At 37.8% G+C, this 27,940-nt stretch overlaps 1 protein-coding gene across 2 annotated transcripts in view; it reads right to left on the bottom strand.

The window, feature by feature from the left end:
- Positions 1-27,940, bottom strand: part of NRAP (nebulin related anchoring protein) — a 53,091-nt gene that overhangs the window by 12,199 nt on the left and 12,952 nt on the right. The window contains exons 11-31 of one of the 2 annotated variants that reach the window (XM_009570577.2): positions 26,948-27,064; positions 25,084-25,188; positions 24,037-24,144; positions 23,231-23,335; positions 20,833-20,931; positions 20,220-20,324; positions 18,338-18,445; positions 17,813-17,914; positions 17,118-17,315; positions 16,830-16,934; positions 14,367-14,465; positions 12,362-12,466; positions 11,791-11,898; positions 10,822-11,133; positions 9,611-9,715; positions 7,270-7,368; positions 5,346-5,450; positions 4,849-4,956; positions 3,933-4,046; positions 2,292-2,489; positions 358-462 (exon numbers count right to left, since the gene is read on the bottom strand). In XM_009570577.2, coding sequence (XP_009568872.2) covers positions 358-462; positions 2,292-2,489; positions 3,933-4,046; positions 4,849-4,956; positions 5,346-5,450; positions 7,270-7,368; positions 9,611-9,715; positions 10,822-11,133; positions 11,791-11,898; positions 12,362-12,466; positions 14,367-14,465; positions 16,830-16,934; positions 17,118-17,315; positions 17,813-17,914; positions 18,338-18,445; positions 20,220-20,324; positions 20,833-20,931; positions 23,231-23,335; positions 24,037-24,144; positions 25,084-25,188; positions 26,948-27,064 — 2,610 coding nt within the window. The remainder of the gene's footprint in view (positions 1-357; positions 463-2,291; positions 2,490-3,932; positions 4,047-4,848; positions 4,957-5,345; positions 5,451-7,269; positions 7,369-9,610; positions 9,716-10,821; positions 11,134-11,790; positions 11,899-12,361; positions 12,467-14,366; positions 14,466-16,829; positions 16,935-17,117; positions 17,316-17,812; positions 17,915-18,337; positions 18,446-20,219; positions 20,325-20,832; positions 20,932-23,230; positions 23,336-24,036; positions 24,145-25,083; positions 25,189-26,947; positions 27,065-27,940) is intronic. The other variant, XM_054071881.1, reaches the window with a different exon arrangement.

Raw genomic sequence — 27,940 nt, 5'->3', positions numbered from 1 at the left:
GGGCGCTCCACAGGTCAGTCTAATTTTGGAGAAACAGTGCAAGTACAGTATGATTAGAGAAAGGCCCAGCCTTATTTTTAATTTAAAAGCTCATTTTAAATCTAGAATAAATAACATCAAATCACAACCTCCAGGGTCTGAAACACAGGAGAAAAAACAAAAACAGTTAGCAGAGTCTGCAAAACCTTGAACTCCATCAGGTTTACCCATCTGCAGTTAGGACACGAACTGAATGATCAAACACAAGGGGAGGGAGCCCAGGATTACCCAGTGAATCACTTTGCCAGCCCAGTTTAATAGAAAGACATCTGGCAAACTCTTGTTTGTAGTGGAGAAATCAAACCCCTCTTTTGTTACCTCGCTGATGAGTTCAGAAGCTTTCTTCTTCCCTTCAATCTCGAGGGCCCCTGGAGTAATACATCCAACTCCTCTCATAAAGTTCACATCAGACCGGTATAAATTCTAAGGAAAACCAAGCAGAAGTAATTACAAGTTTGCATTTGAGATGCCAGCTATTTATTCATCCAAAAATACACAAAATTGGTATTCAAATGAATCCATTAAAACTAGTATCTACCACAGAGAGTTCATATATATTAACCTATGTTCTCGTGTTTATGTGTGTGACTGTGTGCATACAGCACTGACAGATCTATAGTACAGACACCAGATTCTGAGAAATGCTAAGTCTCATAAACATCGAATGATACTTGGGCTCCTGACTTCCACTTGTAACCTTGAAAAAACTTTTCCTAGATACGTGAATTTTCTTCACAAATAATACATGAATCACAGCTACATATTATTTATTTATAAATGCATATAACATAAAACCAGTTCAGAAAAGTGTATGAAAATATTTTTAAATAGAAACTGGTAACTTTTTAATGAGTGGAATTGTGGAAAAAATACCCTTGCTTTTAAACAGTTCTGAATAGTTCTAATATAAGCAGGGAACACCACGGAAAAATAGCACTAACCCACTGTACAGACTTTATTAAAATATTTTTCAGACCACCAAACCCAGTAGTGACTCACCATAAATATTACTTTTTGAAAAGTTACCGTTAAGTTACTGGTAGATACAGTACAACAAGTATTATATCACTTGATGATGATAAGAGTGAGGATCATCTTATTTTCTACTCCAAAAGATCTATAAATACCAAACAACTAGTAAAGCACAGATTTGCCTTCATGCTGGACATCTGGAAACTGCTACTGCTTGCTGAGAGAAGAACTAGCTTTTGTTAATGAGGCATTTTGGTCCTGCCAACCACTAATAATGAAAATTGAACAGGATCAGCCTCTCTTCCATCCACGTCTGTTCTGTACTTATCTCTAGACTCAAAGACATCATGGTGTTGTGTACAGGAACTATCCTTTGAGAGTCAGAAGGTAAGAGAGGACAATGCTAGAGCTTGGTCCTCACTCTTTGCCCGCTATTAGCACCAGCTGGTAAGAAAGTCAAATTCTGCACACTAAGTTATGTTGCTGGCAACAGACATTTCATTTCACCTGCCTCAGAATCTCTGATTAGATGAGTTTCCATCCAAGTTAGAGCAACACAACTGGCATTTGATGTTTACACTTGCTTGAACACAGCCTGCTACCTGTAAGACTGTTGGTCCGAAGTGTTAAAGTGATAAACAGTTGCATTTTGGGGCCCAACTTGTTTTTTAAGATACAGCCCCTCCTGAGGTCTCCAGAGGCAACGTAATCAATTAAAAGACCTTCGTTCAGGACTGTGCCTACAGACGCAGCCTAGGCTTGAATTTGTAAAGCATTACCCAGTTAATTTTACTCAATACTACCTAGGGAGAAAAACCTCATCCTTCTCAGATTTTCAACGGTTGTGTCTTGGGCCAGAGTTTACAAGTCTCTTATAAATCAGATTTTTAACAATAGGCATCTTTCTTTCTTGTGGAAGGACACATCAATTTCACCCAAACACAAACCAACTCAAATACCAGTTGATAAAGAGTTTACACGGTTAGCAAGACCAAAGAAAGAGTATTTCACCAAAATTGCAATCATTTCCACTAGCAAATGCCCCTCTGCCTGATCACCAAAGACTACTATACTTTATCTCTCAGTCTGGTATGATCACACATGTTGTACAACTGCCCAATGAGATAAATGTCTCATTTCTGAATGTAATCAAGGGGGAATAGCCATTGTTTATCCCTCAGCTGCTGCTCAAACACATACCATCAGCTGCCATGATTTGGAACAGAACGATCTTGCATCAGACCCAACAGGGAAATATCGCTGGGATGTTTTGCAATTACCTCACTCTGTAGTTTGTACGCATTCTTGGCACATTGCAATCTCACATCATCAGTCAAAGAAGTGTACTGGTGTAGCAGCTGTCTGTATTCCTGTTCACTGACCAAAGACTGGGCTTTCCTGGCATGCACCAAGTTTATCATATCCAGTGGCAGGTGGAAGTGAGTCTTTGTATCCTCAAAACCTTGCTTATATTTCACCTATCAAATCAAAAACAGATCACACAGTGCTTACAACATAGTAAAAAGAATTCAGGTTTTAATCAGAAGAGAGATTCTCCGTACTTCTCCCAATTTCCAATGTAAATTATTCTTTTTAAAAATTCCCTAACTTATTAAACTATACTGTGAATGAACAATACTTATAATTAGAAGATGTGGCAGCCTATTCTTCACCAAAATAGTAGCCATTTACATCCTATTCAATTAATCTGGGATATTATTTATACTTTTTATAGTCATTAAAACTTGACACGTTGAATCTATGAAATTACCTAACTGATAAATGAATTCTTAATTCAATGCATTTGTAGAAAGCACAGCAAAAAGGTCAAGTTACTGCCTGAGGGTAAAATACAAACAGCTATATTTATATCAGAATTACTACAAATCCTCACTCAAAAGATTTGTTGGTATCTATTGATTTCACCAGCTTTATTTCATAGTTTTAAATATTATTTTTAGTGTTGGATTTTTTTTTCACTTCTAGTCTCTGTCCAGGAAAGGGAAGTCATAGAAATCTTCAAAGAGGTTTTTTTCACATGACATAGCCCTATCAGATTATGCGAATATGAGATATTCAGGCTTTTATCCAGATAATGAACATCCAGAGTTACCGGTGATCATTGAACTGACTTAGAGTAACCTGACAGATGGATGAATTCTTCAGACACGTTGTTACCTGTATGTCTAAGCATACCATCACACAAGAAATAATGCCAGTACAAGCCCAGCACTAGCAGAAATCCGTGAACACTCTCCCATTTATATCCATATTCTGGCTTGCTATGGACAGTTTTGGTAAGAAGATTAATAGGTCTTAGATTCTTTATGTCCTTGAAGTCAGATAATTAATTCACTGCTTTCTGGATCAAGCCACAGTGTTTAAAATGCACTGAACAGTAACAATTCTTAGAGACAATGAACAAATGATGTGATACTTGGCATATCTCGAGACTAAGTGGGAACCATTCCCCAACTAAAAAAAGTCCAACCTGAAATTCCACAAACTCATTCATTCTTTAGTCTTTCAGGAAAGCAGTAAGTCAAAAATAGTTGCTGAAAAACTTTGTATCTCTACCAAATTTAATTTACTTCTGAACAAAGACCATTTAATTCTCACTTAGGCCTGTCTTTAAGTTAAATATTCTGTGCTAGGCAACAGGGTGTCGTATGTAGCAGGAGATTGTGCAAGAATGCACAGTCTTCTTTTATTGTCAAATTAATGTTACTGTAAACAATATAAAAGAATGGTAAAAATATCAGGATTATATTAAAATATCTGCAAAGTGGAAGGGAATGCCCTAAGCTTTAAACAGTGAGCTATTCCACAGCTAGTCCACAGCTAAGAGCATCTTCCGTAAGGAACTACTGGCTGTTAGGAAACCAGTTCCAAAATGCCCACATCTTCTTTCTTGTACTTACATCACTCTGTAGTGATGCTGCATGCACTGAATGAGCAATACGAATATCACCATCCAGGCCACAAACGCCAACCATCTGTCCTTTCATTTTCTGAAATGCTTCCTTATACTTGTGCTGAAAAGGAAATAAGAATAGAAATGTGAATAGATGTGAAGTAAGTATTGGTAAGATGACTGCCAAATCAAGATTAAAAGGGTTTTCATACTACAGAAAAAGAGATATGGACAACAAATTCTGGCTGTACTTAATAGGATAATAAATCTGAATAAACCTTTAGTGGATGTTAGTATTTTACCTGAGAGCTTGAGATCTCAACTGTGCAAACTTGTTACCTTGTTTAGAGAAAACCACAAAAAAAATTCACCAATGAACACTTACAAATAGCTTGTGTTAGTCATGTGCTATTATACAGGTGGTGAAAGACAAGGACTTGGTGGAAGTGCTCAGAATCAACCTCTAGGGAGCCTCTCTCCAACAGCTCTCTAACAAAGTCAGAACAACTAGTCTCATATGCCTGAAATTAATCTGTGTATCTCTACAGCCTGTAAAGGACACTCAAGACAAACCCTGAAGAGTAGAACTTCCTTAATAAGCTCTCTCTTCCAAGGCTTGCCCAGCTAACAGTGGCTGACAGCTCCTTCACAATCCCTATGATTGTCCAGTCACTACAGTGGCCAAGTTGGTCAACTTTGCTGATGGGTGTTTGCCTTCACAAATCTTCCTTTACTTGGCTACCAGTAATATTTCATTGTGTCTGCACCACCAAAAGCACAACTAACTAGACCAAGACCAAATGTCTCCCGGCTACAGAGTTGGCTGTAGATACTGTTTCCATCAAGAGTCACTCAGCTGAGCAGAAAGAGTCTGGAGTGACTGACGTATCCTACTGAGCAACATCAGCAGTAAGTTCACATACATCACTTATGACTTCACCCGAAGCCTTTGCTGCCCGGAAGGGAATGGCATCTAGTTTCAGTTGATAGCCACCGTCTTTCATCTTTTGCCAGGATTCCTTATAGCGATTCTAGGAAATATGGAACAGGAATAAAGCAGAGCTACTGCTCAGAGGGTTCACATTGAAGCATTATTGTTATCCTATCAACATTACATTAGTTTCATTCTAATCTAACAGAAAGGGCTAACACAAATTAAAATATCAATACATGACAGGAATAATCACATGACAAATGTCCACTATGAAAATGTATTTGTTCAGTCATTCTTAACCTTTCTAACTTAGGAGAAGTTTGATAAGAAGTTTGATTTCTCATATTACTTCAGAAATATTTAGACCACAGAATGATCATACACCGAGGAACGGAAAGAAATTTTGTAAGATTTCCCGTGTAGAACGAACAGCCAATACTATCAACATTTTACTTTCCCTTAAAATAGTAAAGGTCAGATTTATACCTCACTGATATTCATAGCATTTAATTTGGCCTGAAGGATTTCAGGAAGATCTGTCGTTGGAGTATACTGATGCTTTACATTCTCTCCATGCTCCTTGTACAGCCTCTGCAAATAGAAATTAATTTCAGTAGCAAGTACTCACTACACGTTCAATCACTAGTTTAGACAAAAACATTAGCAAACATGTTTATTGAAAACAGAGACTAAAGAAATGTGAAGCAACATTATAAATACAGGCAATTGTAATAGTCAAAAAGTATTCAAAAAGCTTTGGGAGTCTGATACGCCTATGAGCTAGAGTAAGCTAGAGAGGAAGTCTTTGATTTTTTGAGTCTATAAATCAATACATATGAAAATTCAGATATTTAAATATTAATTTGATAAGAATTCTAATATAAGTTAATAGAGATAGGGAGAATAGACAGTTTTATTAAGATTGCGCAGCCATGAGTGGCCCACCAACACTTTCAAATTCCACAGAAATATGGAAAGCTGAAGTTTCCCAAGCACATCTTTCCAAATTTGTTCATTTTTAGCAGATAAATTTGATGACAACTATCTATGCAATTGCTCTGAATTTATTTTCAGAGTTAGTTGCAAGAGAGAAGTCAACAGTCAATGGCAAAACTCAGAAGGTGACTGATCCCATCATAAAACAGGTGTCTATGTGAGTCACTTATATCAAACCTTGGAGGAAGAATAAATGGTTGACTCAGGATCTTCAACCATCTGTTTCAAGCAAACTTGCAGATTATGCAGACAGATAAAAGGATTTCTATGCAGTTAACCGAAGGTTCCCCTACAATCATTATGCAGAGTTTGCCTCTTCCAATTATTTTGCTTTCCTAGTTTAGTTTCTTCTTACATCGACACCATAATTTTCAGGTGAGTACAGATAGGGACCATTCCGGGGGGGTCTTAGAAGAAATGACCCATGTCTTAGCCACCTGACTTGCCTTTCCCAGGAGAGTTTGAGACCCTCCAGATTAAAATGAACCTCTCTATTTCATCCTGCTGCCACTTTGGTTAGGAAGCAGACCCACTTCTATTGCAGGTTCACAACAGGAACATTAATGAGAACTCCACGTGGGAAGAAGTAGAGCAGCAGACTGATTTTGACTATGGCTCAGTGGAACAAAATGACTTATATTTATCCTACCTGAGATGTAAGCCTTTTGGATCTTATTAATTAAACCAAAGACATAGACACTGTAAGTATTACAATAGCATGTGTTTTACACAAAGTCTTTCATCTCTGTCTTCACTTTAAAAATATCTGTTTTCACAATAAAACAGCCTCTCATGTTTGAAACTTGTCTTTTTTGAGTGACTTTTGCTTATTATTCACTTCTGTATTATCCCAGTTAAGTCTACAATATTTTTAAATCGCTCTTCTATTAAAAATAAACATGTTTAAACACAAAACAGCCTCTATTCTTCCCTTTAAGGTTTTGCCTCCTGGATTTCTCTCTCAGCAGGATGACAGCTTGAAATAATTTATATTTTCTTGCTTGTCATTCTGCCTAACACTTTGTTTCCAAAGAATATACAGAAACTGAAATTCGAAAGATCTGTTTGAAAAGGAGAAAGAACCCCAAATGTGTTCTTCCTCAATGAATCTCAAAAGGCAAAATTCTCTGAAGGTTAAAGATCAGCACTACTCCCAGATTTTGTTTCTGAAAAAAATTTGGATAGAAAGCCCTTTTTACATGAAACTCCCATTCACTCCAGTGGGATCTCTATGACTTCTCATTCCGAGTTAGAAACATGCTCTTTGTGAGATGCACCACACCAGAACACAGAAGTTTCATGGTTCCCAAGGATAATCTCAGAGAAAGAAAGAGAGAGAAAGCCAATGCTTCAATCAGGTCGTTCAAAGAGGATACCACTCTTATAATCATAATGTATATACATTATAACTTACATCCACAGCCTGGGTATAACTAATTCTAGCCTGGATCATCTCAGGAGTGTCTTTAATACTGGTAAACTTCAAAGCATATGGATGCTGACGGTACTTCTTCTGTTGAGCAGAAAAAGATCAAAGCTGTGAATTTTGTGCTGCTCTTTCATGCTATTTGAAAGAGAAAAATCATAGGTTGCTGGAGATTAGAGTGAATTTGTGAACATAATTATTATTCCTCTTTCCTCATCTTTATGTCCTAGGTACTTTCAGATTAATATTTGTTTCAATTTAACAATAACCTTTTGCCGATTAATATTAAAGTATTTCTCCCTAAGTATAAAGAAACATTTCAAAATCAGATTCTTCCTGCCTTAATACTCCAGAACTCAGGATTTTAAAATCTTTTCAGATTACTTTAAATGCAGTATGACCGATTATATTTTTTATTTATAGTTTCTTTAAGCAAGAAATTATATACCATTGCAGTGTATCAGTAATGGCAACTGTTTAACTTACTCTTTCAGGGTTTTCTCCTAACACGTACAGTAAATCTATGCAGCCATTAAGACTATGCTTAATTGTTATGGTATATCTTCTAGATAATGATATTAATTCTGCTTGCTTGAAAGGACTTATAGTAGCTTCTCAGAGTTCTTGTTATATTTGCATAATTAAGATGAAGTCTTTTTGATGGAAAAAATGACACTTTTTTAATATGGCCAGGTCACTAAAAGCTTCCAGTATTGCATAAATTGTCCTATACCCATCAGTACTTTTACCTCTTCTCCATACAGTCCATACTAAATTTTTCCAGTGCCTATGATGGACTCCCAATAAGCAACTTCATGGCTCCTCAGGAAATTGTTTCTATCTCAGTGTTCAAGTCTAAATGCATGCCATTCTCCTTTAAATTAAGCCATGATCCACAAAAGTTTATTTAAGGCAGCACCTTGATTCTTTTGAGATTCAAAACACCAGTGTAAAACATATTAACTGCTTTAAAGTATCACAAGCTTATGGGCAATATCTTAATTTCAGAAAGAAATCCCTTAATAATGAGAGATCTTACTAAGGCTAACAGGGACAAAAGTGGTTTGCTCTTTGTCCTGATCAGGTGTAGGGGCAAATTAAAGTTGACCAGAACATATCTACATAAAATTCCTAGAAATTCTATTCTGGCAATTGCTTTTTAGCTGTACTACAGAGGTAGTCACTATTTGTATGGAAGAAGGGAGGAGGCTCAAAGCCACCTGCAATTACTTAGCCTTCAGGAAAAGGCTGAGATGACAACCTAGAAGTTGAAACTCCTGCGTGGCAGTTTTCATTAGTATAACATCAAGGTGGTACACCTACACATATTCACAGTTACTATTCCAGCCAGCATTGCTGCACTAGCTTTAGTGAAGCTATCCTACTTTATACCGGCTGAGGATCTAGTTTATTGTGTCTAAAAAAATCATCGTTCTTCATTGTAGATAATTACACGGGGAAAAAATAGTGTTAGCAATCAGGCAGACATGAAAGGTTGACCATATTTTTCTGACACACTACTCTAGTGGTTATACGGTTTAGTAGGCACTGTGGTGTTGGGCTGATGGTTGGACTCAGGTAATCCCAGAGGTCTTTTCCAGCCTCAATGATTTTATGATTCTATGCAGTTATTCTCATTGAGTGAATGGACAGATGATTCCTGCATCACCAGTGGTTTCCTAAAAAATCACAGGATTCAGTCTCCTACTGCAGCAGATTTGTAAGTAAGACCCTCTCTGAAATTACAAAAACAGAGTACTAGGAATCTTCTAACAATTTCCACCACAACCTCGTCTGAAGGCCTCACGGGACAGGCACAAAGGATTCTAGAGTTCGCCTTCTCCTGTAAGTAATATTGGTTATAGGGAGAAATGAGGATGAAAATTACTTGGGCTGACAGATAGCTACAAACAGAGGTATCTGTGAATTTCAGCTAACGTGACTATATATAAAAAAGGAGCAAGAAGGAATGTGTGTCTGTTACAAAGGAAGGTTCTGGGTCCACTGATTGCATCTTTTCATCATCTCTCCTGTTTTGCTTCATTAAAAAGGTAGGCTAGTGGGTAGCAATTGAGCACTGTTTGATTGCCATTATTATTCATAATATCATTTGTCACCTACTTTGTTTTTGCAAAGGCTATATGGACTCCAACTGGTGTGTGTTTGGTATCTGGTTTCCCTCTAATTACCAGTCCTATCCCTGGTTTTGAGAGCTTTCATGTGGTATGCCTTTTTCTTTCCCCTTTGAGTGGAAATTATTTTAATTTTATACAGACATTTTGCACGCATTATGCAGCAAATTCTGTTACATGCTGTCATGAAATCTCACCTCGCTAATGAGTTCTCCTGCCTTCTTAGCCTGCTCCACATTTAATGACCCAGTGGCTATCCATCCAACTCCTTTCATCCAGTTCAAATCAGCTTTGTATCGGTTCTAACAAAGAAAAAAAAAAAAAAAAAGACCTATTGTTGGTGTTCATACACTTAAAATGCCATTAAAGGATTCAGACATCTCAGGAACAACAACCAAGTCAAATTAGTGCCTGCCTTTGCTTTATTCACTACTGCACAGTTGCAAGGAGAGCAAAAAAATTTACAGAATAGAATAGTATGAGGACTCACCAGCACTTGTGCAATATGCTTTGCAAGGTAATATTTAGAAGTGGTCTAGACTTTACTGTCATTTGTAGTTTTTACTCTAGCATAGCAAAAACTTCAGTTTGATTGGACATAGTGGACTTTTTAAAAGATCGTTAATGATTTGCAGTGATAAGAAAATGATACTTAACATTTCCCAGCCCCTATCCTTTGGTTATCCTGGAGGGAAACCATTGGGATTTGTTTTTTCCTTTTGTCTTTAAGAAGGAAGAGTATAGGAGTACTCCTCACTTCCCTCAAAATCTCACCTACCAACTCTACTGAATTCCAAAAGCTTATATAAGTGCTGCAGCTGCGTTTCTCAAAGAAGACAAAAGGGTTTCAGCACCTACACCTCAACAAGATCTGTACACGTATCTATCTCAGTTTCTTTGAAAAGTTCTGACTTAAAACTTCAGAATGGAAAGTCTGACTTACAGTAACCATTTACAGGATCAGACAGTTCATCTGATGGTTACAGCCAAGAATACAGTCTCCATATCAAATTTTATCACCAATTTTAACACCTTAAATTATGTAACCTCCCCGCACATTAGGTAAAAAAAAATAGATAAAGGTACATCATATATGAATCCCAGTATTTTATTAATATTTGAAGTAGGCTTTGAAGAAGCCATGCTTCATAATTCTTTATCTTTCATGCTTCATCCTTCATAAACAGGATTATAATACTCCTCGAAAACACTGCACACTTTAAATATATCTCTTGAGCAAATAACTGGTTAATATTTACTGGTTTAATATTAACTTTTTAATAGTTGAAAAATTAAGTGCATAAATATGTCATGGCATTAAAAGCAGAAACATGTAAAGAAACTCATCCCTAAGTGCCTGGAGGAGTTGAACAAAAGGATATTGAAATACTTTAGGTTCTGGACTTACATCACTTTGCAATCCATAGGCCCATTTGGCCCATGCTACTTTCATATCAGTGGGCAGGGCTGTGTACTGATGGAGAGCTGTCTTGTATCCTATATCTGTAGCCAAATTCTGAGCCTTTTTGGCATGGACAAGGTTAACCATATCCATTGAGACCTGGAACTGATTCTTCGTGTCATCAAATGCCTTCTTGTACTCCAGATCACTCTGCAACTTTGACATTTGAAGGGAATGAGCCATCTGCGAATCCTCCTCCACAGCTTTTACTCCAATCAGCTTGCCCTTCATCTTCTCATAACCTTCCTTATATTTAATCTGTGAGGAAAACAATAGACCATGTGTAGAATATTTAATCTGTGAAGAAAACAATAGACTATGTGTAGATGATCCAAGCTGTCAAACTGACAGCTCTACTAATACTAAAGCAACGGTCTATCAGTGTTGCGACATGCTTGGTCGTCGACACACGCAAGAAAGAAGTCCGTTTGCAGAAGAGAACTGGAGTCCCGTAGAAATTACTAAGTGTTTATAAAGTACAAATACTTTCTCAGAAACAATATGTTCACAAAAAGCTGTAAGAAATCTTTTCTTTTTGGTTCTGTCTAGAAAAACAACACTGAGGTCAGAAGGTTCTTCCAGGAATTTTCTGGCCAGGCATGGATGTATTAAGTTACGATGTTTCACAGAATATTTCCAGTTCATTTTGAGTTCTAAAACTCACCCTCAGGTCAAAACAAGAAGAGGAAAAAACAGTCAGCATGTGGGGAAAAACTCTGAATTGCTCAGAGCAAACCTTCTGACTAATTATGGAATGCCAATCACCCCGACAACTCCTCCATTGCTCCTTAGCACAAATTGAGTGAGATCGGCTCAGGGTACTGAGACATACGTGACACATCCTCAAAACTCTGGTAGCAGCCTGGACTGTCAGCTGTCCTAAGAATAAAGAAGGCTGGTGGAGTCCATACTCACATCACTTGCCAGATCCCTCTTTGCCTTGGCTGTCAAGAACGACAAAGCATCCAGACGAAGAACAAATCCTTTTTCTTTCTGCTTCTCCCAGCTACTCTTGTACAGTTTCTAAAAAGATGGTAACAACACAGTCTCTTTATTACTATCAATATATTCTATTTGTTTTATAACAACGGTGATAGCTTTCAAGCAACATCAGACCAGTGTACGCTCCATGCCCAACAAGCACATCTAAGCATCAGATCCTGTTTCTTCCCTTACATCCTGTAACTGTGGATACTGTAACCCCATCACGTCACTGTTTCCAGTGAAAATGTCATTGTGCCACTCACCTGGAAGCATGTGGAAAATACATGGTTTCAAACTTTAAAACTGAGTAGTTTCCAGAACAGCAGATGTAACTAGTATTTAATTAAGAGCAAGTAAGTAAATTTAGATATAAAGATTTTACACCTGAAACATTTGGACCTTCTCAGAGAAAGAAGCTAACTTTTACCTACAGAACAAACATTTCAACAGGAATAAATATTCATGCGAGTTAGGGAATCCAAAACTCTGTCTCACACAGTACCTCACTGATATTGGCAGCATTTGCTTTGGCCAGTATGAAGGCAGGATCATCTTTGCTGATGGTGTACTGATGAAGAAAGTGCTCTTTTCCTGACCTGTAGGCAATCTGTCCACAGAAAGCAAAGCATGGTTAAAAAGCAGTAGTCCATGTTTAATGTTGAAGGAATACTGATTAAAACATCCCAAATATACAAGGAGTTGTAAGGGTTAATTTATTTCATGAGTTAGTCTTTAGCATCATGATTTTTTGCCAAAACTGAATTGAAAAGCTGACGCAGAGTCAAGTCAACCACAAACTTCAGAGAAGCAGTGGAAAAAATAAACATTCAGATACTTTAGTTCTCTTTCCCAAGGTTAGCTACTCAACTAGCTATGGAGCTGACATTGATTCATATTCAGTACACAATATATGCAAGAATGTATGTCATCCAATATTAAACTGCAGCTACTCTTTAGGTGGAATGAAAGTCTGGACACAGAAACAGTGAATTTTAGGCAGGAAGTGAAGACAACTAAGCAATTGAATCTGCAGAGAAAATTTGTGACCTAAATGTAATTGCTGACACAATACTCCAGTGAGGACTAACATTCCAACTTTAAATGAAAATATCAAGGAACTTTTATGATCTAAGAAGCAAATATCTCCATTTTATATCCCAGGGCAACATCAACAGAGAAACGAACTGCTCAGTTTCAGAAGCTCATAAAGCTGTTAGAGGAGCTGTTGAAAAGCCATGAAAAGTCATCCCATTTCACCAAGTGTTACGTTTCTTACATCTCACAGGAAAAGAGGGGAAAAATGTCCCTACTATAAAGCCGTAAATCTATAGTTACTATTCTGGCTCCAACACACGGAGCAATGCAGCATTGTCCAATACACAGGGGACAAATAGCAGGAGTAAGGAGACCAGCATTCTCCTCTGATTCAATCTGGTACAACCTCTGAGGCACACAACACTCATCCAACTAAGTGCCAAGTTTTTCTTAGTACAGAGGAGCAAAACAGGGAACCATGGTAGCTGCCTGGAAAATGGTAATCAAGAAGCAATAACGCTCCATTCCTGTAACAACTGAGAAGCTGACAGTACCTTCAGTTCAAGGCACAACATGTTAAAAGTGAAAAAAAAAAAGCTCAGGAAGACACTACTGTTCCAAAATTAGTCAGTCAGCAATTTTAACAACAGGTTTCCCTTCTTTTGGAAAGTTAAAAGTGAGTTGTTGTCAGCAAAGTCCTGTCAAAGAGTCTGGAATATTATTTTCCATGGTTGTCCAGCCCCAGGGAAGAACAGCGAACATTCTGAAGGCATCCAGTTTGGGAAAATTAGGCCCATTTTATCATTTTGCTAAAAGTTCCTTAACAGCAACAGCTGGAGAATGTGTGGTCTAACAAGGCTAACATAGCTTTAACTTTCCTGACAGGACCCTCAGTGGAGAGAAACACAAAATCTGGGGCAGATTCATAGCAGTATCTGTGCTAATGTCTTCCTTGCTTTGAAGCACTGCCTGGGGATCGGCTGGAAATGCAGTGTTTTCTCTCCAGCTTTCTTCCTCAGTTTTACTACCTTATGGATAACAATTTTTTGTGCAGATTACATCAGTGTCTCTGGAATACACAGGTATCCTCTCATGAATGCACTTTAGCCATACTTGAACCCAGTCTGCCCTACCCACAAGTTTGTTGCCAAGACTGTCTTGTAGTCTCTCTTTCTCTCTCTCTCTCGTGCGCGCCTTTGACATCATTTATGAGAAGTCTAACTTGCCTAATTCTATTTCCACGTCCATTGGGTTTTGCTTTTTTATTGATTTTCTAGTCCAGAGAATGAGAGAATTCATTAAATAAACAAATAAAAACTCTCAGAAATAAATGTCAAGAAATTTCATGTATTGAAATGTTTCATGACTGGGTCCTCTTCCAGCACCCTCAACCCCTCCCCTGTACATACCTCAATAATTACCACATTATGAGTAAAGTACTTGCAAAGAGACAAACTCAGTCAAGGACTCACATCACTTTGCAGCTGCTGGCTTTTCTTGGCATGTTTGATCTGAGAACTGTCAGCCACACTGGTGAACTTCAGAGCATCAGCCTTTTGTCTGTACTTTTTCTAGATCAAATTAAAGCAGGTTACATAAAAGTTGCTGCATTAGTTACCTCCTCCAAAAATGTAGTGCCTTCAAAAAGCACATAACTGATAGAGCCAGAAATGCCCTATAAATTCTTAAGACAATTTTAGCATAGGTATCAGCAAATTAAGCTTTCCAGCTTTAATACTGGAAATTAATACTACCCAGACCCAGTGTTAGTATTTTCTGCTGGAAGGACTCAGCGGCAAGGAGAGCAGTGCAGGAGTATGCCAGATGTATTGCTGCTAACGTGGCAAGCTGAGACGCCCTTTGGTGCCAAATGTACTAGCTACATATCTTACAAGGTCTAGGTTGCACACCGACCGATGCCTGTCCGTCACAAACTGCACATGGCTCACACCAGGGCCCAAGAGAGCTCATGACCTACACAGCCAATATCACCACCTCATTTTCTAGCATGAGATTTCTCAAGCATTTGCAGGCATTCTCCAAGTCATGTAATGTGTGTTACTGAGATATTTTTAAATTATTAAGATATCTCTAAATTATCAATTAAATCAGAACAGGCAATTTCAGCATCCTGAAAGTAACTTTAATTCAAAAAGTTCCCCACTATCTCCCAGTTCCTTTCAAAGCAGAGTTCAGCACAGACATTACCTGAGAGCCTTCCTGGGAGCAACAGCTATGAGAGCCCTCCACAAGGCTCAAGTCTTGGATGTGGGAAGAAACACTGTGCTCCATTCATGCTCCAGTATCAGTACTTAACATAAATTCTATTTGAATGGACAAATTTGCATATAGACTAACATTTCTAGTTTGGTAAATAAGACTTCCCTTACTTTTATTCCATCTTACTTTTTACTTTACATCCAAAACACACCAAAGTGAATGGGAAACTTCCTTTGATTTCACCAGGCTTTGGATGAAGCCCGTTTTATATCATCGTTACTGCCTGAGCTTTTTGAATGACTTACTGGAGAGCAAGATAAGAATCTCTTTCTGTCTTTGAGACAGTACAAGGAAATGTAGTACCCTATTTCAAACCCCCCATATGATAGGGGAGACTAGGAAAACACTTCTTATATACTTTAGTCCAATTCTTATTCTAACAGTTCAACCATGAAGTGGGGCATTCCACCTAGAGAAGGTGTAAACGCGTTGTCTCATTATCTGGTATTTCAAGAGAAAAACCCTTCTATCCGAACTGATGGGTGAAAAGATCAGTTTACACTGTGTCTGTGCTAGGGGAACACAAAACAGAAGTTAAAAAAGCATGCAGCACTTCAAAGAGGTGCTCATCGCTTTATTTTATGAACTTGGAAGGGAGGGAGGCAGATTAAAAACAGCATGTTTTGTCACATCGCATGGAACACAAAGTAGTGACATTCTAGAAAGAAATGACAAAATGCCAGGCTATGTATGGCAATAGAGATCTCTAAAATTATATCCTCTGGTCTCCAGTTTAAGTGACTGTCAGCCAACTCTTGGCCTTACACAGCACTGGAATGACAAGGCAGATCATCGTGGATTAAATATTCGTGGAAGTGATTATTACTACAACACGTCACAGTAGAAGACGTCAGTCTATCCCTAGCAAGACACCAAATCTGAGAGTAGCTGCTCTTCTTCTGTTTCGAAGATGTGGTTTTTTGTCCCTTGCAGGAGCAGTGAGAGGATGGCAGAGACCCGAGGTATCAGAGGGCGAGAACTCCAGTAACAAACTGGCTTGTGTTCCTTCCTCCAGCACCGAGGAGGATTTCATCTTCCTTGACAATTTACTCTTCTATCTGTCCTCTAGTTTTCCTAGCACGAGTGAGACAACTCAACCATAACTAAGCAGTGGATGAACTGTACTTCTATAAGGTCAATGGCAGTGCAAACCCACAAATTAATCAAGTGAAAGCAACAAAAAGCAGCACAAGCTGAAGCTGCCAGTAAAGCCGCAGACCTTATTGCCAAAGAGCAAGGAAATTTCCAAACACAGCTAAGAAATATCTTACTTTTCAACATTGTTCCTTAAAACTCTATGCATTTCATGTAACGTACCACAGGAAATTCTAATTCCTTTCAATGCTGCTTTGCAAAATGGGCAGGTAAACAAAAAGGGATTGAAGAATAATCATAGGGAATTCTGCCTCACAAACTTTTCAGAATAATTATATTATGGGAAAAAATATTTTTAACCTTTAACACAGGATCTCCTAAAGTGTAAAATAACTAAATGATGTCCATCAGTTCTTCCATTTCTCCAATTATCCATATTAGGAGTTCCTTACCTATTCCATATAATGTATCATAGTAATGTAATAGAATGTAATGTAATAGAACAAGAGTGCATAAACCTTGGAATAAACAACAGACAGAAACGTGAGCACTTTCCTTACCTCACTGACCAAATCGCCTGCCTTTTTGGCCTGTTGTATATTAAGACTTCCTTCTGTGATACATCCGGCTCCTTTCATCCACGTCAGATCTGCCCTATATTGAAGCTGTAGAGGAAAGTGACACTTATTGGCATGAACATGTGCACCCTCTCCACTTTCAAAGACATTTTAAAAGCCACAGTGCAAATCAGACTGTGTGTGCATGAAACGAGAAATAATGTCAAACTGAAAAAGCCTATAAACATTCATACTGCTTGTAACAGTTAAGCTGAGTAGACATCATCTTACATCACTCTGGAGATCATAGGCCTTCTTTGCCCATTTGGTCTTCATATCTTCTGGAAGCACTGTGTATTCATGGAGTCTCTTTCTGTAATCTACATCACTAGCAAGTGCCTGGGCCTTCTTAGCATGTCTCAGGTTTATCATATCCATAGGCAGATGGAAATGGGTCTTACTCTCCTCAAAATCTTTTTTGTAGGCAATCTAGAAACAGAAAGAATGAAAATAAGCTACCTTTATCAATGTATTGCAAAGCCAAAGCTATCTCAAATCTCTACTCTCGTTTGAGTCCTTATGCAGATGAGGCAAAAAACACATGTGCTAAGGTGTCCTTCAGGTGCTAAGAAGGATCCACAAAATAGATGGCAGGATGAATTTTTGTGAACCCTAGAGACATCTTATTACAGTACATCTTTCCTTTAAACATGTTTTTATCTGCTTGAAAGTTCTGCATAGAAGTGTTTATATTGGGGGTTTAATAGGATGTTATTTTCCTGCCCCACCATCAACCCAAAAATCTCTGTTAGAACAAAAATATTGTGCAATTATTGGAGATTAACAGATGAAGGAAACCCATGTTTGTTAAATGCTTCCAATAAGTTCTTATAGTGAAAGCAGTAACAGTGGTAGATTACATATTGTTGCTGAAAGAGTAATAATTATGAAAATCACCTTTTGAGTAAGAGAAATAAATTATTTACCTCACTGCTCATCTTGGCCACCTGCAGAGAGTGCAAAAGTCTTGAATCTTTGTTTCCAATTGCTTTTCCTTTTGTTTTTTCATATTCTTCTTTATATTTGATCTGTAGAAAAAATAGTTTAAATCAAAGAACATTTCCATTTACCCAAGAGATAACTAATATGAGTTCATTAAGAAGTCTTTTCATATACACGAGTTTATGTTAAAGAAACAGGCTAAAGAAATACACATTCCCTTTGCAGTGGATGTTAACAGAGTTTTTGAGGCCATAAACAATTCAAACCACTAAATTTTACTGTGGGAGGATTGTGCCATTTTATTTTTCAAATTTTGCTTCCTTCTGTATTTAAGAAAAATAATTTTCAGAGGGTGAAATTTCATAGCAGAGTCTGTGAATGTTTCCAGCTATTCACCAGCCACCGAGAAAGCTGAACAGCCAAATGCAGGGAAGTGAGCTATGCTTTATTTCCCTGTGCTATAGCAAATTGTGTAAAGAATAATTCCTAGGTAATAAAATATAACATACATCACTGGCAAGATCCCTTGAAGCTTTGGCAGCAAGTAAAGGCAGAGAATCAAGTTTCATTTCGAAGCTCTGTCCCTTAGATTTCTCCCAGCCTTCTTTGTACTTAATCTGAGAAAGGAAAGACAGCAACATGTCACTAAAACATAAACACACAAGATCTTCAAACGAACATGAAAATTACTAAGAGCAAAACAGAAGCGTAAATATGCTCAGTCCACAGACTGGAACCTCCTTAAGGCATAGTTCATTATCATTTTGAGCTAATTAATTGGCTACAGTTGAGTTAAGAATTTTACACTTTTGGAGTGTTAAGAATTGTACTCTTGGAGTTCAAAGTGCACTTTAAAACCCAGAAAGTGCACCAATAGCTCTCAATTTTAAACAGGAATAGGGGAGTGAAGATTTTTCAAAAGTGCCTGTGGTTATGTCTACATACACAAATAGTGTAGATCAATAGGAGCTGATCTATAGGGCAGAACAGCTGGTGCTGAAAGTCAGACATCACACTACTCATTTCAGGATTTTTCTTGCCCTAACAATGAGAGCTAGTCAGGTCCCACGCACCGAACGGCTATTTGTAGTTGCAGTTCTTTATGTGAGCTGCTGGAGAGCATCTTTCAGTTTGGCTTCATTCAAAAGGAATCCAGCACACGTGCTCTGAGATCACCCCACAACGTGAAGCAAAGCTCAGTGAAGCAACCCTTATGATCAGGGGATTTGCTTCAAAAGCACATGCATGAGCCACACTATATCACAAACGTAGATGAAATGCATGAGAATCACATGCTTAACTTGTGAAAGGTAATGGAAGTTAACATATGAGTTGTTTAAGCTCTTTTTCAAGGTTCTGCCTGAAATTCCATTAGAGAAGGATCAAATGTGCATTCATGCATCCTATGTATCCAACCTAACGATGTATCCAGGAAGCTCTGATTTCTGGATTTAGCCTTTTGTACGGTTATATTTGACTAGTATCTAACAATGAGCGTGCATCTCAACACATTATAGCCACAAAGAGTGTTGCTCCACAACATTTCATCAATAGAACTTAGGGGAAGAACACTAGGTAGGAATATGCCAGGAAAAAACTTGCAGTAAAGCCAACCAACTATGAAAAATTATGAAACTCACTCAAAAATAAGAATCATACCACTAATATATCTGGAGGGTTTTTTCTGGTTTTGCATTTATTAGTCCTATTGGCCTTTTCTCTCCAAAATTATCTACAACAAGCGAAGCTTGAAACTTTAGAAGTTAAATAGAAGGTAAACAGTTCCTGCAAGTGCTTTATTTTACCACCCAGCTAGGGAGGAGCTCTTTATCAGGGACTGCATGGATAGGATGAGGGGGAGCAGTTTTAAGCTGCACTAGGGGAGATTCAGATTAGATATTGGGAAGAAATGTTTTCCTGTGAGGGTGGTGAAGTACTGGCCCAGAGAAGTCATGGATGCTCCCTCTCTGGAGGTGTTCAAGACCAGGCTTTGAGCAACCTGATCCAGTGGAAGGTGCCCCTGCTCGTGCCAGGGGGGTTGGAACTGCATGATCTTTAAGATCCTTTACAATCGAGACCTTTCTATGATATTGTCATGAATTATGAATGGCAGCAACAGCGGACTTGATCCAATTTCACTGAAGACACTGTGTTTCTTTCCATTGACTTCAGTGGAATTAGTAGAACTGTGCAAATGTTAGTACTTCATACAAACACCACCTCAAAATCAGTTAATTTTGTGGGGCGAATGCTGATTTACTAAACAAATTCAAATAATCTGAAAAGTTCTTGGAGAAAAAAAAAAGTCTAGCAGTTTCATTGTTACTGAGATCTTATCTCTATCTATGCTGCTTACCACACCTCATGCTGTTTAGTAAAGACTTGACTTACCTCACTGTATAACTCAGCATTGGCTTTTGCCTTGACTAAGTGAGGTATGTCCTGAGGTAGAGTGTAATTTGTTTTTGTCTTCTCGTACTGGGCTCGGTAGTTCAACTGTCATATAATGAAAAAGTCAACAACTCAGTTATTCTTGATTCGTTAAAAACTTGTTCATTACACTGATTGATTACTGTTGAATTTCAGGTCATTAGTGGCATAGGTACACTCGTAGGTAGGGCTGACTTAAACAGGAGGGCAATAAGGCAATTATGACTTTTACTTGGGTACTAGGCAGTAGAATAATTACTCATAAATACAATAGTTACTGATTATCAATAAGTAGAAAATACATTATTAAAAACATTCATTAATAAACACAAAGAAGATAAAACCCTAACAAAGCACATTAAAACAAATCTTTAAAAATAGAGGAAAATATTAGATCTACTGGTATGCTTGCCAAGTTTTTGGAAGTGATTTTATTCAAGTTGTATTCTTGTTTTTGCTGTAAATCTGCTGATGCACTATCAAGAATGAAAACACTTAAATGTTACAAAGGCTATGAAATAACATTATCTCATAATTCTAATAAACAACGGTGGCTAATGATGACAGAACTTACATCACTGAGCTGCTGTGCATTTATTTTGGCTTGAGCAATTTGTGGAGTGCTGGCAACAGAGCTGTACTTCAGCTTGTCTATGCTCTGCCTGTAGTTTACCTAATTTAAGATAAAACAACAACAAAAAAAAGATTTAAAAAAGGCAGAAATGTTCGGACTAGAAAATGAGAGATTGACTAGACGAAGTCTGGTTAGCTTAATAGTCTGGATAAATCATTACTTAAATCATAGTAAATTGAGGTGAGGGAATATGCCAGGCTCTGTTTGATGACATCTGAGTTCATGCTCTGACCTCCGTGTCTGAGGTCACAGTTTTTATTCCATTTTGAAAAAGAACATCACTTAAAACCCCCTCCCCTTCAAAACCACAACTTCTTAAAAAGATGCAGTTGCAGCTGGTCCTCCAAAGCATATTCTTAACCACCTCTTAGGTTATTATTATCTTTACCAGACTATCTTTATAAAGGAATATTGTAAGTGGCTATTTAAAGGTCTACCCAGTGTAATGCTGCACAGAGCAAATAAACTCTTTTACACTTTGCCATTACTGATTTTTAATGTAATAATTAACCACAGAATTACCCTGTGTGGTAAGAGTTTTGTGTGGATGATGAAAGAAGAAATGAATATTTATGGTCGGAAAAAAGTCCATTTTAATTTCAGTGTTTGATAGGATTGGAGCCCACTAAATTCCTAACACATTAACATGGTAGCAGCATTAATAAGCTATAAAATAAATACATTTAATCCCAGAATTGTGCAAGGCAAAAAAATCATGGAGAAGCTTTCTTTTAAAACTGTTGCTGCCAAAGGGCTCTGTGCTACACTGCAAAACAAAATTATTATTCTTTGTAGGCTTTAATTAACACTCACTATAGTTAACGCTTGCAAATCATAGTGCTTAAAATCAGTTTCTTAAGAACACTTTTTTTCCAGTAAAGAGAAGCATGCTTGAGTTGTATTCTTAAGGAGTTCACAGTCAGTATGTTGGTTATCATCACGCAGATGAGTCCTGGGACAGTTTCAAACTACTGATGATGATCATGACTCGTGCAACCAAGTCTCTGTGGGCAGTTGATTCACATGCTCCAAACCCAGATGCTGCCTATGAATTGCAGAGCCAGCACCACCCAGCACCACCCAGGTGGTGCTGGGATGACACAAATTTATGGTTACTTTGAACTCCTTAAGAATAAAACTCTCTCGCATGCTAAGCAATCAGATATTGAACTTTACTATTTTTAACCCCATGCTCCACCCCTGGAGGTGTTCAAGGCCAAGTTGGAAGGGGCCTCGGGCAGCCTGATCTAGTGGGACATGTCCCTGTCCACGACAGGGGGGTTGGAACTGGATGATCTTTAAGGTCCCTTCCAACCCAAACTCTTCTATGATTCTATGAAACTTCTTCAAAGACAAAGCTGAAATCACTGCTGAAGAATCATAGAATCGTTTGGTTGGAAAAGACCTTTGAGATCATCGAATCCAACTGTGCATCTTAGAGTTGAAACATAACAGGTACTTCCTCAAAAATGTCAGGGTTCTCAAATCCACCTTTGCATGCTACCATCTTTTTCTTAGAAGAGGTATTTAGGCCCAAACAAATCTCACATAAAGTTAGTGGCTCCTCTAAGGCATCTTGCCTCTGGTTTCTTGCAATTTCAATGGAAAAACAGGTTATATATGTCTTAAGTAGCCAAAACCACTCTGCAGAGGCGTTGCTCTCTTCTTGTTGATTTTATAAGTAAAGCCTGGTAACTGTACTCTTAACTAAGTCACAGGTTAAGTTCCCAACAGTAGAAGAGATCAATCAAGCTTGTAATGCTTGTGAGAGTTGAAGTAATGTATCCATTACAGTCTGACATCCTCCATTTACAGCGCATTTAACCACAATAATACACAAACTTCTTCAGACTGTTCCAACAGCAACTCAAACCCAAGCATAGAGGGCACTTCTCTCACATGCACCACAAACATAAGGAGATTTAAGTGGTCGTTTAGTTCCCCTTCAAAGGGGAAAACCTGTCTTCAGGGAATTTACAAAGGATGAGAAGCCTATTTATGCTTCCCTGTCCTTTCAGTGCTTGATGCTGCAGTTGAAGCTGCCAAGAATGGTGAGACGTTTTGCAACACAGAGCAGGGATAGGGCAGAACTCACTCATTTCACTTGACTGTACAATTTGTGCTGAACCGAAGCCAATGACAGGAGGTGGCAGCATTTTCTATTCCTCCGAGCCCTCTTGACTCCCTGCATTTTTTTGCTTTAACTCTGTTATCACCAGCTGTTTGCTCCCATGATTAAACCATCATTTGACACAGGCAATCTATCACAATCTCTCCTACAGAGAGATGATGAGCCATGCAAGTCAAAGACAAAAAATCCAAACATAAAATAATTTACATCTTTCAAAGGGACCAACTTCCTTGTTGTCTGGTATGAAGGAGTGAGAGTAGCTGGGTAATTGTAGTCAACACCATCATGTTTGTAATCAGATTTATAGGCTATCTGAAACACAGGGAGAACAAAAAAAATAAATCATTCTTTTTTCTTAAGCCGTCATTTGTTTGAATAATTATCAGTCAAGAGGAAAGGAGAAACAATAATATTAATATTAAATGCAGGAAACAAAGTAAGTTCAATGTCATGAGTGACAAAGAAAATGAAATTATTTGCATAGTTTAGCCACTAATTGATTCTTTCTCAGCTCCTCAATTAATCCAATGCCAACAGTGGGAGCATTAACTTAACTTCCACCTATGACACATTTCTTTTATCTTTCTTCTTAGTTCTCAAGCTTCTTACAGATTTGTAAATAATGCACTTGAAGGAGTGGTATGTAACAAAATAGCTTCTTGACTAACCCAGTAAATTAAACTGGAATCCAGAAATCTTCATTAAAGACTGTTTTTTCAGCAAAGGTCTGACCCCAGGGGTGGTGGCAAGCAACCTTCAGCGTCCTACTGATGTCAAAGAAAACTGAAGGAGCTCAGTATGTTGTCAGATCACTGAAATTGCTTATTTTAACTTCTTCCACACAGTGAGCTATAAGTCAGTACAAAAGGGTTTCCAGAATTTCCCCTCTTCTCAACATACCCATCCTTCAGATCCTCAGCACAATATGATCTAACGTTTTCTATCAATTTAATTCTGGAAAAATTTGAAGACAAGAAAGATCAACCATATGAGTGTGATTAGAAAAGACTTACATTGCTTGCCAAGCTGCCAGCTTTCATGGCATGTAGCATTCGTTTGTCCATGCCGATACCTACATAATGACCTTTCATCTGGTTCTCATAGGTTTCTTTGTATTTAAGCTGTACAAAAAGAAAAAAAAGTAAAAATACTCTGAGAAAATATATTTTATTTTTCTGAGTTTCCATATGTTACAGCAGTGAGACAAACTATTTCAGCTGTGGTCTACTAGTGTTGCACCACTACAGAAAACCATGAATCCACAATACTGGGACTTTAAAAATTAAAACTAAACCCCTCTATGAGTTTCCCATTTTAAAAGATGTCATTTACATATGCTTCATGTCACCTGGATGCCACATAAAGGAGGTACCTCCGCATTCTACTGCTGCATGTTATTTTGTCAGAAATAAATATTAGAACAAAGTTGCAGGGAACCATTATTTGTACGGGAACGAGTGAACAGATAGTTATCTACAAAAATTTGACTGTTTTGGTGCAGCTTTCACCCAGCCCAGAGAAGGGGATTTGACAACAAGAGGTATTGACCACTCTATCATCTAACATGTATGGCAAAAGGTTTACCCCTCTTGGATTTCATTGGATGGTAGGAAGCAGTATAAAGCAAAACTATACTCCAATATCATGAGATACAAGCAGTATAACTATTATAATTGATTACTTTCACACAGTAAATGTGTTCCTCTCTGACATTACCTCTGGTAAAGTATCTTCTGCCCACTTTTTCAGTCAGATTATGGCCATAGGCAATGCAAGAAGTAATAATTATGATAGATAACAGCAACAACTGCAAGCTACTTGTCTAGATTAGCAAGATTAAGTAATCTTTCTTCCATACTTCATAACAGTTCTTTTCATAATCCTGTGTAAAATGAGCCCCGGTTATCCATCAGGACAGAACGGAATAAGTGCTGTACAGACGTGAGTTAAAATCAGTTATAATCAAATTCCCAGCACACCCTTATCTAAAACAGACACGCAGATGCCTTGCAGTTTCAGCAGCTACCAAGTTAAGCAGGTCACAAACAGTGAAAACTTACGTCACTGGTGAATTTTGAGATCTTGCTCACATTCTTGAATTGAGGAGTGTCACAGTAGTTGATGCTGTAGCCGCTGTTGTTTCCGAGATCCTTCTTATATGCCACCTGAGTGACAAAAATGCACAATGGAAAGATATGACAAAACCTTAAATTACTCTGTCAAGTTCCTCCGCACACTTTTTATTAGCCAGACCCCCTGCTCAGCGATTTTGATACATGGCTTTCATCAGATGGCATATGATGAAAATTAATACAAAGATAATTTTCATACACTCGGTTCTCATTTTATAGGCAAAAGGCATACATTCAGTTTCATCCATTTGGACCTCAACAAAGTGCACGAGACAGTGCCATGAAGAAAATTTTTAACAAAAGCAAGGATCTACAAAGGAATTTTAAGATGAGCGTGGAGCAAATGAAAGCAGAAAAAGCAATGTGTGTTTTTCAACAGGAAGGATTAAACAGAGGGAAGTTTACCAGCAGAATTCTTCAAAGTTTGCATACAGAACTCAATATTTTTATTAAGTACTCTTGTTCTGAAGTAGGAACGTTGGGGGAAATATTCAAAAGGCAATGAAAATGGAACTAAATTTAGAAATGTAGAGGTCAATACAAGTAGAGAGCAGTCATAAAAAGCTCAGCTAGAGCTCGTCACCTGGAAAGGCTAAGAGAAAACTGGTCATATGTAAGCTGACCATAGAAAGATGGTGAGATGCCAAAGTAACACAGCCATAAAAAGCAAATACAGCCCAAGGCAAGAGCAAGAGGAGACTTTTGAGCTGGCACTAGGAAGTGTCCATCACATGTACCAGGTTGCGGCAAGACCTCATCAGGAACTTATGTACTCTTACAGTCATTCCTGTTTAAGGAACACACACTCAGCCTGTATCAGCTGCAGTGAAAGACTATGAAAGACAAGAAGAATTTGGCTTGCTTATGCTAGGAAAACAAAGACAGAGAGAGAAGAACACTATATCCATTTGTAAATATGTCAGAAAGTCAACCATGCAGGGAGAAGAACTTTTTAAATCAAAGGACAGTGTTGGCACAAAACACAACAGTAATAAAGTGAACATGAATAAATGTAGGCTGGAAATTAGAAGAGGATTATACGATACTGTGCCGAAACAGCAGGAGGCACAAATCATTGGTCCAGGAGGCCTCTTCCAGTCCTGCTTCCAGGGTTTTCTCATTATTGAGGGTTTCATACTTTGACATCTCAAGAGTATAAGTTTTTAAACTGCCATGGGGAAGCTCTAGAAACTCACATTTATTAATACCTTTATAGCTGATATGATACTATAAATAAATTAATAATTCAGAATCTACTGAGAATTCCCTAGCAATCTTCCCTTGTCACACAGAAGAATGCATTACTCCTAACTCAATCTTTCACATGATGGAAGAAACAAACCTGCATTAACAGAATGATACAAATTCTGACTTTTGTTCATGTTATTTTTTACTTCTCTTTCTAAGGTTCACACCCAAGTCATCCTAAAGCATTTAGGATTATAGCTTCATAGCACATTAAGAGCACAATCTGAGGGGGAGTGTCAGATTTCTATTATTCATGTGGCCAGAATTAGAATTACTCTTCTGGGGCTACTTTCCCATACTTTCATACATATCATTGAAGTGCCAGATAACAACACCTAAAGATCTTGCACCTTTCTCTCCAGTTACTGCGCTACACACAGATAATTTTTCTTATATGTGGGGCAACAAGAACAACAGCTTTTTAGATTTGTATTTTATTATTTTATATTTATATTTTTATGTTTTATATTTGATTTACCCACCAGACACAAACGTTCGCATGAGCTGCTCTCAAACTTGTTAACAGATCGATTCATGCCCTTACCTCACTGACAAGCTTGTTAACACTTTGGGCTTGTTTAAGTACTAAGTTGTCTTCAGCCGTTAGGGAGTGAAAGTGAGCGGCACCTTTCATCTTGGTAAGATCTTTCTTGTACTTTATCTGAAAAGAAGTAGGTAAAATTATAAAATAGATGTCTACCTTTTCCCTATTGCTACTTAAACTGGCTTCAAGAGTAAGATTTTTTTCTATTCTTGCTTTTATAAGCAAATAGAACTTGCTAAGTTGAAACACTGCAAGCTGTTATTTCCTGAAATAAACCACATATGAAATCACAGCCCTAACAATCCCTATCAAGCCACTTCATTACACAGCCTTTTTTTTTTAATCCATTTTTCAAACAGATCGCACAGCACTGTTGTTGTTCATAGCTTGGACAGATAACTAGGAGATTCTTGACTAGTGGCTGGTTGGAGCTTGTGTGCTCTTCTATTACTGAATTTAATTCTTAGTACTTTAATTTTAGACTTCTAGTCAGAGAATTTACAGACAATCCTCAAGTGCTCTTTGAACTTTTCCTTTTGCAGAAACAAGTTTTCCTAAAAAAAGCTGTATTTTTGCACTTACAATGTTTTTAAGGGAATTATACTTCTCTATCAAACCAAATCTGAAATAAGTGACATGCTAATTTAATTTAGACATCAAGTTATAGATTGCAATTGGGCTTGGATAGGTGAAGAGAGATAATGCTTATACTGGTCTTTTGCCAAACTTCATCCAGCAAAAACCCTTTTGGGAATATATTTCTTGTATACAAGCAGATGTTTATGTTCTTCATCTTACGCTACTGCTTCAAAAATCAGATTCACAATGTACAAAATAACAAATTATTTAAAATGTGCTGAAGTGCAAAGTGTTTGGGGTTTATGTTTTCCAAGTCTGCACACAGTTTCTCAGGCTTTAAAGATACGAAGCAGCTTGGTAAGTACTCCAGTGTGGAAATGTTACTGCCACGAGCCAATCCTCCTCCTCACTCCA

The sequence above is a fragment of the Cuculus canorus genome, chromosome 7 (genome assembly GCF_017976375.1).
Source record: "Cuculus canorus isolate bCucCan1 chromosome 7, bCucCan1.pri, whole genome shotgun sequence".
Lineage (NCBI taxonomy): Eukaryota > Metazoa > Chordata > Aves > Cuculiformes > Cuculidae > Cuculus > Cuculus canorus.
The sequence above is the reverse complement of the archived record's forward strand: the minus strand, read 5'-3'. Positions and strand labels throughout refer to the sequence as shown.